The 17,805-nt window shown below is 38.1% G+C and overlaps 1 protein-coding gene across 2 annotated transcripts in view; it reads right to left on the bottom strand.

Moving 5' to 3' along the window:
* Positions 1-17,805, bottom strand: part of LOC127635075 (amyloid beta A4 precursor protein-binding family B member 1-interacting protein-like) — a 38,693-nt gene that overhangs the window by 11,503 nt on the left and 9,385 nt on the right. For both annotated transcript variants that reach the window (XM_052114851.1, XM_052114849.1), the window contains exons 5-9: positions 9,013-9,090; positions 3,071-3,230; positions 1,143-1,264; positions 606-680; positions 217-360 (exon numbers count right to left, since the gene is read on the bottom strand). In XM_052114851.1, coding sequence (XP_051970811.1) covers positions 217-360; positions 606-680; positions 1,143-1,264; positions 3,071-3,230; positions 9,013-9,090 — 579 coding nt within the window. The remainder of the gene's footprint in view (positions 1-216; positions 361-605; positions 681-1,142; positions 1,265-3,070; positions 3,231-9,012; positions 9,091-17,805) is intronic.

Below are 17,805 nucleotides of genomic sequence, written 5' to 3' on the forward strand. Positions count from 1 at the left end.
CTTTCGAACGCAGAGTGCTCACATCATTGGGTCGGAGAAACAGGTCCAGACGTGGTTTGTTTCAGTCTGTCGTAACACATTCATTTTGGCTTTCATAACTAAGACATAAAACTCCCATTTGGATTTCATAGTGTCTTTGATGCTTGAGTATATGTCTAAACTCCATATCTAGTCAAAATAAATGCAGAGTATGTTGTAATGTTTGGGCTGCCTGACCTTGGTCTTGCCTTTGGGTGAGTAATACAATCCAGAGGCCCGCAGCAGGAAGTAACGCTGTTTCCATGATTTCTTCCCATCCTCCTTCAGATACAGAACCCCCTCCAGGTCAGGCACAATGATGGAGGGTCCACAGAAGTTCTCCTACACCCAGGAATGAAGACTTTAGGAGAACTTGTCTCATATTTTAGACCCAGAAAATCTAGACTCAGGCTAATGTAACATTTCCCGTAATTGATTAGGCCTTTGCATCAACTTCAAGAAGCTTCAAATCCAGATGATGTTACATCTGACTCTGTTGAACTTATTTTAATACATCCTGTAATATGTCTTCATCTCTAACAAACCATGAAATCTCTTGATTATATCAAAGTCTAAGCCAGACCCACCTCCAGCAGTTGCTCTTTATCTTTTTCTTTCATGTCCTTGAGAGATGTCTTATCCTTTTTCCATAAATAAAAAACCTGGAAAAGAGGACTGATTACATCACCACTCAACAGCCTTTCTTGATCAGAATGTTCATCAAAACTATCTTTTGGAAGCGTGCTTCAATTTTGTGCATAATTATGTAACATTCATGACAGTAATTTTCAACATCATGTCAGTCAGCGGCCAAGCGGTCAAGATACACTTATGATTGTACACATAACTCTCAACATCAGCAAACACACTTCTACCATTATAGAAATAAAGTGTTAAATTCTACATTTTTATTCTGTTCTACTGTTTTCTGTTCCATTTTCAGTGAGCTTGCAAACTGTATGGAAGAAAAACTGAATTTCTCACTGAATTGTATTTGCTTGGGAATTGACACAGTCCTTAAACTAACAGCATACTGCAATTTACTGAATGTAATGATGTCATAAGCAGTCATTGAATGGGTATTAATAGAAAGCACAGATATTGTGACTGTCCAAAGCACTTGCCTGAGGGTTTTTGAAGACTTCATACTTGTCTTTTTTCTCTTGAAAAAGCACTTTGTTTTCGCTGTCTCTCTGCCATGTAGACAGAGGTTCCACCAGGTTCTCATGGTCCTCAAAACCTCGTTCTGTAGAAAGTTCAAACTCAAATTCTCAATCTCGTTTAGACTGTTGTTGTTCATTCTGAATGACCTACAAATTCTGTAGGTCAAGAATTTGTTGTGAGAAGACTGATTTCTTTCTTTAAAAATTATAATAATTGCAAATAAAGCATAAAAAAATTGAGAAAAGGAGATATTTTTAAATACTGTTGTCTGAAATCAAATCTAAATATGACACTGTGACCCTCATCTATGGAACAAAAAAAAATAGACCATTGGTAAAACATAATAAAATGGCAAAACAGTCATAAATACAGTTTTTAAATAAAAAAACATCTGAAAATACTTGTGAGGAAGCAAAGGTTTTTAAAATATATTTCAAAAGAACTACAAGCTTACAGTGGAAATCTATTTGAAATATGTTGTTATCAGTGCCGGGTAGTAATCAGATTACAAATACATAAAACTTGAAATTAGATTACATTTTAAAATGTGCATATTCAATCAAAGTTAATTTATATAGGTTACATGATTACATTTTTCATTACATTACCTATCATTCAACAGTAATAACTAGAGCATAATTTACTACTATATAAAAAAGAAGAAGAAAAGAAAATTGATCTAAACCAGAGCCTGAAATACATAGGCAAGACACAACATCCATACACTGAAGACAATGCTGCCCCATTCCTTATTTGCAATAAGTAGGCCTAACCCAAAAGTTATCAGATAAGATTACAAAACGTTTAATGTAAAAGCTTACACATCTGATTACAATTTTAATGCAGTACTCTCCCCTACACTGGTTGTTCTTATGTCTAATAAAACTTGTTTCAGGTATTATTAGTCCTTTAATGGTTGAACCTCTCATTGCCCACCCAGACACTGTGGCTGACAGTCTTTTATGCAGTATGTTCTATGTTGGCTGCCATATCTCAGTTTCACAGACCACAACTTCTGATTAAATTCCGGAATGAGAAAAGATGATGGGTGGTCGTGGTTCTGGCATGGTTTGAGTCTGCCTCTAATACAGTAAATGAAAGCTATTTTTACGTTAAGCATATGCACGATTTCCTCATGTGAGCAGATGTTGGTGAGGAACTGTTTATCCATACAGGAGGAAACAACGCCAGAGCATGTGAAAATACTGTATTTGTTTCTGTGTCAAACTCAAGACTGTTTAGATCATCCTTCATCAGCCATTTTCTCATGGTTAGAAGACTCTCAAAGTTGGAAACATCATCATATGAGTGCATTTTTGTATTATATTGCCATGCTTCTCTTAAATTAACTTGGGTGTAATACATTTCCAGAGTTTTAACAATAACTCTCTTCCAAACCCCAGTGAGTTACCTCACAGTCTGCACAGTTTAGTCTAATTTAAGTAGTTTAATTCTTATATCATTTTTCTTTAAGGACACTGTAACCACTAACTGAAGGTTACAATCTTTGTCTTTGCCTGAAGAACAAATGGTATAACAAAAGATAAAACCAGACTCTTTCAATCTAAAATTTGGCAGCCATAAAGCAAACAGATGGTAATGGCCGTAGAAAACGTCTCAGAGCAGATGGAGAGATTGAAATGGGGGATTTCGATCATAAGGCTGTATTTCCACATGATAGGGAGGTTGACTGACGGTGTCTGGGGTAGTAAATTAAACCCACCTGTCATTTGGTGTGTGAGAGTGAATGTGTATGGAAGGTGGTACGTCAGTGCTGTACTGTGAACTCACTGGAGCCTGGCTGTCATCACGCCATTAAAAACACACTCCATCATCTTGAGAAATCCAGTAATATAAACATGATGAACACTGAATGGATGATACGCACCAGTCTGTAAGTCAGGGTTGGTCTCACACACGCACCAGTCTATGTTGCAGTCGCAGTGTGTCTTCTCAAACAGGTTGTCCGTAACTTCTCTGACCGTTTGTCTCTCATCTACCATTAGGGTCTTCGAGCCTCCATCTGTAATCTCCACTTTCACAACCAACTGTCAAAAATGATAAATAAGTATAAATGCAATTAGTAGGATAGCCACACTAATTTGTTGTATTGCTTTTAAAAGAGAGACTTTGCATTCAATTTTGACTGTTCGTTGACATCTATACTACAGAACAAGGGTCACCTTTGACCAGCATGGTCTTTCTGGAGAAGCTGGTTTCCAGAAGTAAAATTCCATCCCATTTCATTTTTTTCCATTAGCAAATTCATTTGAAATTATAAACCTTTGAAGGCAAACCTGCCATGAGCTCCGAGGTTGTGAATCGATGGCATGCTTCTGTTGAAACCATTAGTCTGCGTTATTTCAACCTTATTATTTATTTATTTATTTTGTTGGTAACACTTTACAATAAGGTTTCATTCATTAACATCATAAACAAACAATTAACAATATATTTTTAACAGCATTTAAAGTTTGTTAACAAAAAATTATTATTCATTGTTAGATCACATTATTCATAGTGCAATAACTAATTTGATCAACTAAGATTAATCAATGCTGTACAAGTTTTGTTCATAGTTAATGTTAACTAATGTTGTTAACTAATGTTACCAAAAGGAATCTTATTGTAAAGTGTTACTATTTTTTTCTGGTTAAGAACTACACTACCCATGAACCTGAACAGAAACATTCCACCAATCAGACAGTCGCAGCCAACAAAGTGCACCAAAAAAGCTCTGCAGCGACCGCCCACTCCCATGAAGCACTGTGAATGAAGCAATCGAGTCAGTCACTCTTCACTCTCAAACTTTATGTACCTTTGTCTATTTGTCCGATTTTCAAATACTTTTTTGCTTCAAATCAAAATGTGTAATGTTGTGATTCATCTCGGAGCTGGTTGGTTTGGTTCATGAATTAGAACTCTTTAATGACAGGTTTTGTGAAATTCCTATGGAAATAATGAATTCAAGAACCTAGATGGCTTAAAAATGGGCAGGGCACTGTTGTGCTCTTTAGTCTCGCTCATGCACCGCCCACAGTTCATTCACTGACTGTCTGATGCATTCTGCACACAAAAATGTAAAGAGCTGTCTGAAATCGCAGCTCCAATCTGATTAGCTGACCACTACATTCTTCAGAATCAGAATCAGCTTTATTGCCAAGTATGCTTACACATACAAGGAATTTGTCTTGGTGAAAGGAGCTTCCAGTGCACAACAATACAAAAACAGCAGCAAGACATAGATAATAAAAAAATGTAAATAAAAAAGATTATTTATATATATATATATATATATATATATATATATATATATACAGTATATATATATAATTATACATATACATGTATGTACATACACACAGATACACACCTTTATACATACGCACATACGTAAGCATAAATCTAAAACAAATCTGTTATATAAGTACAAAAATACAGTATGTCATAACATCGTGAACATTATGTCATACAGTACAAAATGTTTTTTTTACTTTTTTCCTTTGTTTGTAATCACAGAAGAGGATATTTTATATAATATAAATAGACTTAAACTGTGTATTGCACATAATTATTGCTCAATGGGGCTGCTTTAACTGTTTATGAGATGGATCGCTTGAGGGAAAAAACTGTTCCTGTGTCTGACGGTTCTGGTGCTCAGAGCTTTGAAGCGTCGGCCAGAAGACAATAGTTCAAAGGGTAATGGGCTGGGTGAGTGGAATCTAGAGTGATTTTACAGCCTTTTCCTCACACTGGAAATGTATAGTTCTTGAAGGGGGGGCATCCAATAATACGCTCAGCAGTCCGAACTCTCCTCTGCAGTCTTCAGATGTCTGATTTCGTAGCTGCACCAATCCAGACAGTTATTGAAGTGCAGAGGACAGACTCAAAGACTGCTGAGTAGAACTGTACTAACAGCGCCTGTGGCAGGTTGAACTTCCTCAGCTGGCAAAGGAAGTACAACCTCTGCTGGGCCTTTTTCACAATGGAGTCAATGTGAGTCTCCCACTTCAGGTCCTGTGAGATGGTAGTGCCCAGAAACCTGAATGACTCCACTGCTGCCACAGTGCTGTTTAGAATGGAGAGGGGGGTCAATGTTGGGGTGTTCCTCTTAAAGTCCACAATCATCTCCACCGTTTTGAGCATGTTCAGCTCCAGGATGTTTTTATTGCACCAGTTAGCCAGCCGTTCAACCTCCTTTCTGTATGTAGACTCAACGTCATCTCGGATGAAGCCAATGACAGTAGTGTCATCTGCAAACTTCAGGAGCTTGACAGAGGGGTCCCTGGTGGTGCAGTCATTGGTTGTAGAGGTGCTGGAAGTGAATTTCCCCTGTCCCACAAGCTGCTGCCTGTCTGTCATAAAGCTGGTAATCCACTGACAGATAGACATGGGAACAGGGAGAAGGTTTAACTTAGTCCAGAGAATAGCTGGGATGATTGTGTTGAAAGCTGAACTGAAGTCCACAAAAAGGATCCTTGCATATGTCCCGATGTTGCAGGACATGATGCAATCCCATGTTGACTGCATCATCCACAGACCTGTTTGCACGATAAGCAAATTGAAAGGGATCAAGAAAGGGTCCAGTGATGTCCTTCAGGTGGCCTAACACCAGTTTCAAAAATGACTTCATGACCACAGACATCAGGGGACAGGTCTGTAGTCATTAAGTCCTGTGATTTTTGGTTTCTTAGGGACAGGGATAATAATTGAGCGTTTGAAGCAGCATGGGACTTCACACTGTTCCAGTGATCTATTGAAGATCTGTGTGAAGATGAGGGCCAGTTGGTTAGCACAGGATCGGAGGCACGCTGGTGAGACGCCATCTGGGCCTGAAGTCTTCCTTGTCTTTTGCTTCCGAAAGACGCAGCACACATCATCTTCACAGATCTTGAGTGCAGGTTGATTAGCAGGAGGGGGGAGGCGGGGGGTTGCAGGTGGTGTTGGTGTTTGTGTGTAGTGAAGGTCAGAGCAGGTGTGGGGTGTGAGATTGGGCCTTTCAAATCTACAGTAAAACACATTCAGGTCATCAGCCAGTTGTTGGTCAACCACAGGGTTGGGGGTAGGAGTCCTGTAATTAGTAAGTTGTTTCAGGCCACTCCACACTGATGCAGGGTCGTTAGCTGAAAATAGCATCTTTTAGCCACTCTGATTTCCTTATTCAGTGTGTTCCTGGCCTGATTAATCAAGACTTTATCCCCACCCCTGTAAGCATCCTCTTTGGCCATGACAAAGCTGTCTGAGTCTTCCTGTAAACCATGGTATATCATTGATGAATGAATGCTCGGCCGTGCTGTTCGAATGCCACGCTGACAGAGCTTGACCAGTAACATTTTTACAAGGTACCTGATTGACACAATAAGTGCTTTTCAGGTAGAATGAAGCACTGGATTGACCGATCTTTGCCAGGTTTGTAGCATTAATCCTTGAAAGATATTTAAAGTTTGGTTTGAGGCACTTAGGCCACATCCACACTAATCTGTTTTAATTTAATCTGTTTTAAAATGTCACAATTTTCTAATGTATATACGCAATGGAGAGTGTTTCCAAAATGCTTTATTTTCGTTGCAAGAAAATGCCATTTTACTGTTGATGAGAGGCGTAAATATAGAAAAATTAAAGGGATAGTTCACCCAAAAATGAAAATTCTCTCATAATTTACTAATCCTCATGCCATCCCATGTGTGTATGACTTTCTTTCTTTTGCAGAACACAAACAAAGATTTTTAGAAAAATATTTAAACTCTGTAGGTCCATACAATGCAAGTGAATGGTGCTCAGAAATGTTAAGCACCAAAAAGCATATAAAGGCAGTATAAAAGTAGTTCATATGACTCCAGTTGTTAAATCCATATCTTCTGAAGTGATTCAGTTGGTTATGGGTGAGAACAAATCAATATTTAGGCCTAAAAACATTTTCACTATGCATGCAGCTTAAAGTATTTAATAAAATAAACAAAAGAAACATCCACGATGGGGAAAAAAGAGCATAAACAGGAGCAAACATCTACGAAGGGCACTGGTTATACACGGGAGGTCAACTGACTACGAATGATCAAACAACAGGGCTTAAATACACAAAGGATAATGACTAAATGACAATCGATGTCACAATTGAGGACAATGAAGGACAGCTGGCAGAGATGAGAGCAGGGAATTATGGTAAGTGTAGTCTGGGAACAGATGACAGGGGAGAAACACAGTGAATCGTGACATTGCCATTGCAGTCTCTAGACACAATCATCATTTCTAGCTTGATTACACTTCCTAATGTTAGATGCATGTGCAGAGCACTAGATGGTGCTATAGGAAGTGTAATAGAGCTTGAAATCATGATCGCCAAGAAGACTGCTGATGTCAAGATTTATAGTAGAAAAGGAGTTACATTTTGGTCTGTTCTCACCCAAAACCAACTGGATAACTTCTGAAGATCTGGATTTAACCACTGGAGTCAAATGGATAACTTTTATGTTTCCTTTATTTGCGTTTTGGAGCTACACATTTCTGGCCACCATTCACTTGCATTGTGAGGATCAACAGAGCTGAAGTATTCTTCTAAAAACCTTTGTTCGTGTTCTGCAGAAGAAAGAATGTCATGCACATCTGGAATGGCATGAGGATGAGTTTGGAAGAAATATTAATAATCTTAAAGGCATGTACATTTTCTTTAAAGCAGATGGGAAGGACGAGAGGACACACTTTGCAGGGAGTCACTATCAGTAATGATGGCTGAGGAACTGCAACGGGCCAGTCTTTGAATACCAAGTGTCATGCTGCAGATTTAAAATAATCTCATTTAAATTATAGCCAGATTTACTCGCTAAATTGCTGCTATTATGGTTGTAACATTAAAATATTTTTTGTCTTAGTTTTAGAAAAAATTAGATCATACAGTATATCTCAAAAGAGATAAACCACTGAGAACAAAGGTACACTTTGAGTAACCTCACTTCAGTTCACTATTAAAGTTAATGTGGGTAATTTAGCTTATTCAGAAGCGAATAAGTTATCAGATTGGGGAAACCTCCCACACCCTCATTCAAGACATACGTGATTTTCACACTCCATTAGGGCAAATAGTTTGGCGGGAAATGTGAAGCACATCTTAATTCTTTAGGAGGTATAACAATAGACACAAACGAGACAGATGTAGACTGCCAATTAAGAGTAAAAAACTGTGAAAGAAAAATATAGTATAGCTCAAATAATTTTGTCTTTGGAGAATTTTATGAAATTCAATGTTTAAGCTTCAATTGAAATCTCTCATTTTGATTCCAGACTTTGGTATCTTGGTAAATCTCTTCTGAAACTCTCGATCAGGAACATCTGAGAAGGAGACTTCAGTCTCAATTCCTCTATTTAATCATCTCAGAGATATAGACGATGTATTAGAGAAATATTACAGATCTTTGTTTCCTAATGGATGTCCTACTGGAGGCCTCTTTTAGCTTCCACAAAGTTGTGCATGTACACATTTCTGACTGTGCAGCAGGGTGCAGGTATGCTTTAGAGATGACAACATCTAACTTAACTTTCAGAAATAAATCAGTGTAGCAGATGTCCTCTTACCCAGACCACCTAACAGAGCCAGCGCTTTCAACCACATGACATCAAACGACGAGAACTAGGCTATGTCCTGAAAAACACCTACATTTTTGCTATTCAAGGAATGACATTTTTTGATAAATGGATTTCAGTAAAGCTCTACAGCAACAGATTAAGCGGCAGCCAAAGCTGGAATAAATCATTTTGAGGTATTTTTGACCCACTGAGTAATAATCTTGAAATCATTGAAGACAGAAAAATGATTTATCCAACTGCATCGCTTACCTTTTTCACTTTGGCTTCCTTCAGCTTCTCCAAGGCGAGTTTGATTTTGTCTGCTTTCATCTGTTCCTCTAGTTCTTCCTGGGTAGATGAAAATATACTGTTAGGTAACAGACACAGACACAACAATATATATGAGCCATTTATTGACTCGATGTATGAAGTTTTCACTGAGTCAGTTTTGTGCGTCATACCAAAGACACTTTTAAAATGAAGTGCACAAGAGACTGGGCTCACATTTAATTCCAAAATAGTTAGACTTTAGCATGTTGCTAAGCTAACGATGTGATACTCTATAAGCACAAAAATATACAGCACACACAATTATAGGGTAACAGTCATTTTTCAATTAGACTGAACTATTAAAAAAATAACTTTCAGTATTACATGAAAATATATTAATATTAAAAGTATGTTAATCGTTGTAATTTATCTCTCATCTCATCCACAATCTTTATTTACCAAGCTCATCACCTTGCATTCTCTGCAAAAAAATACATAAATAAATAAAATAATTTAAAAAAAAATGACAAGTGATGCTGTATTAGATTTTGGCCAAAACAAGGTATTTTTGGCATACAGCCTTCTTGTTGGGAGTGCATATATAATGCCTTAAAATGTTATCTAGGTAGGAAGTTCACTAGGTTTTGGAACAGACCTGATATACACTACACCAGGCATATTCAACTTGTGTCCCGCAGGCCTAATCCGGCCCGTTTGAAGGATGAGCCATTTAGGCCTATTTCTCTTAGAACCCATGTGTTATGGTATTTTTTTTTATATGTTTATGCACCATTATTTGCTGTAACTCCAGCCACTATGCACTATAAAGATTGCGTTCCCAACTGTCAGTCTAAAATCAATGTGGCATTTATTGCATTTATTGTTTCTTCTACATGCTTACAAGTTTTACAGACACCTCAAAACACACTGTAATTGATTGCATGTAACAAGTTTAGCTGCCTTATCCAAAGTAAATGTCTGGGACAACACAGAAAAGTGAATCTGTTCCATACAATGTCTTCATTTCAAAGGCCTTACAGTACCACAATGGACCAGGCATAAATGAAAAGTTGAGCTCTTGTTGTTCAACATAAAAAGCATGATAGTGCTCTACAAATGTCTTCTCCATTTACATAAACAATAAAATCAAACACTGGCATCTTATCAACAAAATCAGTGCCAACAATGATTTTCAACAATTTCTTGTCCATCCCAACATAGAAACTTCTGATTGTCTGTTTGCTGGTCCCTAAAGTGTTCCTTTAGACTCCTGCAAGACAAAGGAAAAAGCAAAACACCATCCAATGAGTTACATTATCTTATTTCATTTGAACTCATTTTACATTTTAACATTTTTCAATAAGTATTATAATCAGCTTGTGAGAAACAAATAGAATCAATTTCTAAAAAAGCAACTGTTGAGCGGAGGAGGGCGGGGCCAGAACAACACACGCCCGGTCCCCAATCAGCCTGATGGGAAAAAGATGGCCAGTGACGACGGTTGGAGAGAGAGAGAGAATTACAGGCAGCTGCTCTGTGTGTTTATGTTTGTGTGGTTTTCGTTTATTTCTTCATTAATCTATTTATGTATTGTCAAGCCGGTTCTCGCCTCCTCCTTTCTCTTAACCCCCTTACATTAACATGTTTAATATTGAGCATGATTCGACTCACTAAACAATAACTGTTAATTTGGTCATTAATGTTGTACCTGAACACTCATCCAAGGATTCAGCAGTGTACTGATTTCTGGAAAACTTTTCAGTTTCAGCACTCGTATGAGGAGTCACTGCTTGACTTAAGATTCTTGCTTTATTAAAAAGTCATCCACATTTTAAGCAGTTTGGCAGCTGTTTCTGGTTCAGAGAGGAGGCTGAAATGCTGAAATAAAAACACTTAGCTGCAGTTCACCTTTAAGTGGATTCAAATTAAAAACGTTGCTATGAATATCTGGCCAATTATTTAATGAATGCTTACATGTATTGTTTGTCAATCAAATACCTTGCTAAAGGGGGTATACAGTACTTAATTCTAAATTACAGTAAACTTTCAAAAATGTAGTAACATTTTTGAAAGTTTACTGTAATTTAGAATTAAGTACTAAGAGCTTATTCTACATGACAAAGTCATTGTCACTGGTGTGGTTCAATGACATTATCTCTTCAAGGGGTAGTTACCCCCAAAATCAACATTTTAACATTTTTCACAAATGATTTACTCATCCTCATGCCATCCCAGATGTGTTTGACTTTCTTCTGCAAACCACAACATAAGGTTTTTAGAAGAATATTTCAGCTCTGTAGGTCCTCACAATGTAAGTAAATGGTGACTAGAAATTTGAAGCTCCAAAAGGCACATTACTGCAGCATAAAAGCAATCCAGTGGTTTAATCCATGTCTTCAGAAGTGATATATTAGGTGTGGGTGAGAAACAGATCATATTTAAGTCTTCTTGTGTTTTGGCAATTTGCATTCTTTGAGCACATTACTAACTACTGTACAGGGAGGAACATTTATAGTAATTTTCTTTTTTAATGTTGATCTGTTTCTCACCCAAACCTATCAAATCACTTCTGAAGACATGGATTAAACTACTGCAGTATTATTGATCACTTTTATGCTACATTATGTGTTTTTTTTTCACATCTGGGATGGCATGAGATTAATTGATGAGAGAATTTTCATTTTTGGGTGATCTGTCCCTTTAATTTGGTTTCATCCATACTAAAAATAAAAACAAACCTCTAATTAATTGTTTTTTAAGTTCCATTTAAGTTCCATGAACACAACACCATTATCATGGTCACAATTAGCTGCAGTGAAATACACACATCTCAATAAATTAATTATTATTATTATTTTCATCATTAACAATTTGCATAGCGTTGATGGCACCATTTCTTGAGAATGACCCAGGATGCATTTAACAGGAGCTCTACGCCAGGGGTTTTCAAACTTCCATGGACCCCAGATATGATGATAAAAGTATATACTATTTACACTCCAATGGAAATAGTGGCAGATATTATTTGCACCCCAACCCTGGTGCAAATAATGGTGGATATTAATTGCACCCTGGTGCACATAGTGTCAGATACTAGTTGCAATCGTATTTAAATACTAACATGCAGTATGTGTTTATTGTGCTTATTTAGAGTCCCACAGACACACTACAGTAATCCCTGCCCTAAACCTAAACTTAACCTTAGAAAAATAACATTAGTTTTATTACAGTAACCATGGTTACTATATTAACATGTTACTGCACTTGACATTCACTGTGATCAAATCACCACAACAACATTTATATGAATTTGTATATATTATTTTAAGTAGTATTAAATTAAATATTAAGCGTGGAAACAGGAAATCGGATGGGAAAATGAGTGGAACAAAGCGCAGACAACAGTACACAATCACACACGGTCTTTACTCCTCATGCCACTGCAGCGTCAAATATTGTTTGGTTTGTCGTATATTCCTGTGGATCCATCACACTACTGGGGGGGAAATAGCTGCACTGTGTGTCAAATGCTATTTACACGGGGTGCAAATAGACACTATGTAAAATAAAAAGGGTTGTGAAGGCTGGGGCTTTTGAAGCCGCTTTAACACACTGTCTAGCTAAATCGTGTTTCCATTGACGCAACGTGCAGCACCGGCTTGAGGCTGTCTACACGCGTCAAAGCGTGTTCTAAACCTACAATTCTAGAATCTAAACTGTTTATTTGTCTTGTTGGCAGGAGTAGCGACAGCGCGTGCAGGGCAAAAGAGAACGTGGCATCCATTTACTCTCACCGCTTCATTGATTATAATGAGATCTATCTGCTTTTGATGCGATGTTCGCATCCGGTGTACGCAGGGAACAAAGGGCACTAATTTCGGCAAAATACAAGACTTTCTGGGTAATACTAGTCATTTGGCAATATTAAATAATAAATAGTAGTGTTTACCTGATATTAAGAATGTGTGGCTGCTTAAAGTGCACTCAAATTTGCCTAAAGTAAGACAGACATGTGGTGCAAACTAGGCGAAATGTACACTTTTTTTAGGCACCCACAGAAGAAAAGTTGCGGTAACATGACCGGATTTGTTGCTGTATCTGAAATAGTAAAACTAACACACAGAGAACACATTTAGATCTAAAATGTACATAAAATGCAAACTTTTAAGTAGCTCTACTCACCAGTTGCTGCTCTCTGCGTGATGAGGGAAAATGGCGTCTGGAAAATTCCTCGGCCACGCATCACTGCCCAAATGCCCGGATGTTGAAAATAACACTGGAAGGTGTTGGATGCCTGTAACTCTATGATTTTACACCCATGCTACCAGCTTCTAATGCTGAATAATGTTAATCTAACACTAGAATCTCAACGGTTTACTCTGAATTTTAACACAGTATGAGTTTGTAGAAACAGAAGTTCTATTTATTAATTTGGTCACAAAAACCAAAACCATTTTGGAAATGACAAAACCATTTGGTTCCAATGAAAATATACTGTATGTGTGCATTTAAAATACTACAAAAAGAATGGAATGTGAAGTATTTGTTCATGCTACCGAAATAATCTAGTCCCCGACCAATGTGTGTTTTTCATGTAACCATAGTGAAGAATTATGCGAAGAGGCCCTGCAGCACATGGCAATGCAATGTTCATTTATGAGTATTTCTACTTGCAATCATTTTGATTTACTCTCTCTGTTATGGAACTATTTTAAAAGCACTTTTTATTTTAAAGTTTAGATTGTGATGTCTCAAGTTAAATGTATTTTTCAGAATTTATCTCTATGTGGAAATATTTCTCATGACAAAAAAGCAATCGTCACAGATGTTTTACTTCTATTGTTAAATATAATACATATTGTAAAACTGTTATCGGTACACAGTAGCTTGGTTAAGCCCACATTTGGCCCACTTGTTGATGAAGTTGAATAGCTCTGCACTAGACAGACCTCAAACACTGGTCTAGACAAAAGAAGACATTCAATGAATATCCAGCTGAGCTAAAGCTTTTACTCAAAATGATTAGACATCAGTATCTCTGAGATGTAGTTTACATTTACAGCGGTGTTATTTCTTGCGTATTCAGTCACAAAAGTAACAAAAAGGTTTGGAGAAAAGTATAAAATAGTAAAAGTATTAATTTTATCTTCAAAATGAAGCGAATTAAAAGTGAATGTCACTGATTTGATGATGTTTGATGAACTCTGACACACGTTTGATTATTGAACCAAACACACTTTGGATATATGCATGTATGCAGGTTTAAAGACGCTTCACGTGATCACTTTTTACGAGCACGACTGACCCTGAACAGATGAGACATGCCCATTTAACACTTGAAGAATGGACAAAAAAGCAACGTTTTTGTTGAAAGTGTGCACATGATCTGGCATTAATTCTGTAACAGCTGTGAAGAATGTTTTAAGTCAGTAGATTTGACTGCACCAGCTACGCAATTTGCATGAATACATTTTGATTGAATAAGATGCGATAAAATGTGCGAAAAGTCAGAGACTATTGAGCAAAGACGGGCCACTTCTATTAAAATGAATGAGAGAAATTGGAACGCTCAACCAAAGAGCTCTGAGCACCCAACAGTCAACGGATGTAGAAAGACTGTCCCGCCTTACAGTTAAAAGAGCCAATCACCTTTTACATACAGACATGTCAATCAACTTTAGAATGAGCATGCTCATTAGCTATACAAGCTGGGAAAATGTTGTTTTTTAGCGTAATATGGAGGTAAACATTTTAAATGTTAGAAATGTAATCACAATTAATAATTTCAATATTGTCAGATTTTATGAAATATGCTCTTTTGTCCGTTTTTGAGATTTTAGACTTTTTCTAGCTTGTTGGCATGACTGGAAATATCCTCCTGAGAGCGTTCCAAAGATGGCCGACAGTGGACTGACTTGCAAGAAAGACTTTTGGTGAATCCCAAACCACACACTTCTGCACTATTCTACGCCATTTTGTATTGCAAGTAGTGCGAGTAGTACATTTACTCTGGAAATGCAATAAAAAGAAGTGTAATTTAAGTACCCGGATGGTGCACTTTTTCAACCGTCAAAACGGAGTGTGGGATGTTGGACACTTCATGCACTCAGCACACGCGGCTTGCCGTAAATTGCGAAGGGGCGGAGTTACCTGCTGCTGGTATGAAAAAACAGTTGTAAATAATGAAGAATTTAGCAGCTGACGAAGCTTCTGTGTTGGTAGTTTTATCAAAATCCGTCGAAGGGACAATAAATTGGTGGGCATCAAATCATCCACTATATTACATCAATTAAAGAAATGACATCGTCCTGGGAGACTCTGATAAGTTGTATACGCAAGAAAAACCGCAGGTACTCTGTTGACTAAATTAGAGATGTGCAGTTGTACCAGTGATTACAACTAAATACAATTACGGTTTATTATTTACATAATTATATATTTTTATACACACATTACAATCATACATTTAACAAACTACACAACGATGACTCTAAGACTTTATAGATATTACAGTTTTATTTTTGTGAATGCATGATTTCCTGTAAAGCTGCTTTGAAACTGTTTCATGTTCATAAAGGAGACTCGTGATGGGTCAAACACTAGCTTTTATTTTAGCTCCCTTAACATAGCCATCCTCGTGCATTTTATGTTTTTACACACTTCTTCTCCTTGCCTCGCCCCCTTCCTAAGATACCTCACTGGTGCCCTCTATTGGCTGACCTATATCGTAACATCTCCCTTCACATAACAAAGGAAAGTTCTTGAAATTGGACAACAGAACATAACCCAACTTAATCAGAAAACCCCTTATACAGATTAACAGGTTTAACAAAACTATCTGTTATTCTGTGAATAGCTTAATGAATAGTTTAGTAATTATTTTTATTTTTTTTTTTATTTTATTTTTTTACATAACATAGTCCGTAGAGTATCTAGCAGGCATTTTTATGTTGGACCTGGTTCTTGTGTGTCTTAGAATTGGGACTGTGGGTGGTACGGTATCTTCTTTGTTTGTTATTTGCTGTGCGTTGCTCTCTGAAAACTCTCCTGTCCCCCAGTAGTCATCATTTACGGTGGGTTGGTCTGCTGGTACGGTGACTTTGAGCTGTTCAGGCACGGGACGAATGTCTTTTCTGTTGCGACGGTATTTCTTGCCTTTCACTAGCAGTATGTAGGAACGGTCACTGAGCTGATCGATGCAGATGCCAAGCGCCCATGTACTGGCTGGGTTATTGGGGTGAAGAAGGACCCGCACTGTCTGCCCTTGAATTATGCTTGGCATGACGCATGCTGTAGTGTCATAGCGTTGCTTCACTGCTGCTCGCTTGGCTGTTTTTCTTGTGACAACTTCTTGCACCACTTTGGGATGCAGAAGGGCCTCTCCAGTAGGCAGTGTAGTGCGTGTTCTCCGTGACATGAGCCTTTGAGTTGGAGAGCTATCAAGGCCTTCTGTTGGGGTGTTTCTCCATGCCAGAACTGCTTTCCAGAGATCTCCCCCTTCCAAGGTGGACTTTTTTATCAGTGTTTTTGCTATTTTTACAGCTGACTCTGCTTTACCATTGCTTTGGCTGTGATATGGTGATGATGTGACATGGTTAAAGTCCCATTCCTCTGCAAATTCTTGAAAGTCCATGCCACTGAAAGGCGGTCCGTTGTCTGTGAAAACCTCAAGGGGAATGCCATGTCTGCTGAACTGTCTTTTGCAGCACGCTGGCATGCTGTCTATCTCCCAGTAGTCAGAAATAGTAATCCACCATAATTAGGAACGTGGAGTCGTTTGCAGTAAATAGATCCATTCCTATTTTAGACCATGGAAGGTGAGGTATTTTGTGTGGAATCAATGTTTCTTTTTGTTGTTTCACCTGGATAGTGTTGCATGTGGCACAACTGCTGACAAAGTTTTTGACTTCATCTGTGATGCCAGGCCAGAAAACTGCCTCACGAGCCTTTCTCAGGCTAGCCTCAATTCCAGAGTGTCCAGTGTGGATTATTTCTAAAAAGGCAGGCCGCAGAGCTTCAGGAATGAGAATCCTCTGTCCTTTGAATATCAGGCCACTGTCACTGGCTAGTTCCTCTTTGAAAGTCCAGAATGGTCGCAATAAGCCGTTGACAGCACATTTGTGGTTGGGCCAACCGGTTTTAATGCAGGCATGTAGTTTTTGGAATAGCGTGTCTTTGGCAGAGTGTGTTTTGATGGTTTCCAATGTCTTTGTGGAGATATTGATACCGCTGGAATGGCTAACTTGTTCAAAGTCCTGTGAGGTAAGACCCATTGCGTATACGGAGGCTGGTGTCTGCATTTGTGAGTGTGTCATGCTCGTCTGAGGTGCTCTAGAGTGGAAGTTGGTGACGTGCAAATCCTTGCCTGGTTTGTACTGCAGGTGTATCTGATATCTCTGTAGCCTCAATAGCATCCTCTGTAACCGCTTGGGTGCTGTCAGCAAGGGTTTTTTGAAGATTGCTTCAAGTGGTCTGTGATCACTATGTACAGTGATGTGCTCTCTTCCATGTAGATACTGGTCAAATTTATCACACGCAAAGACAATGGCAAGGCATTTTTTTCTCAATCTGAGCATATTGTTGTTCTGTAGGGGTCAGTGTCCTGGATGCAAATGCTACAGGTTGTCCATTCTGTAGGAGGGCTGCCCCTAAGCCTTTCTCGCTGGCATCACATTGCAGTGTGACCTCCTCTTTGATGTCATAGTATTTCAGTACAGGGTAGTGAGTGACTAAATCTTTGATCTTCTCCAGAGCAGCATCATGCTTTTGTAGCCACGTCCAGTCAACGTCCTT

Source organism: Xyrauchen texanus, chromosome 42 (assembly GCF_025860055.1).
Source record: "Xyrauchen texanus isolate HMW12.3.18 chromosome 42, RBS_HiC_50CHRs, whole genome shotgun sequence".
NCBI classification, from domain to species: domain Eukaryota; kingdom Metazoa; phylum Chordata; class Actinopteri; order Cypriniformes; family Catostomidae; genus Xyrauchen; species Xyrauchen texanus.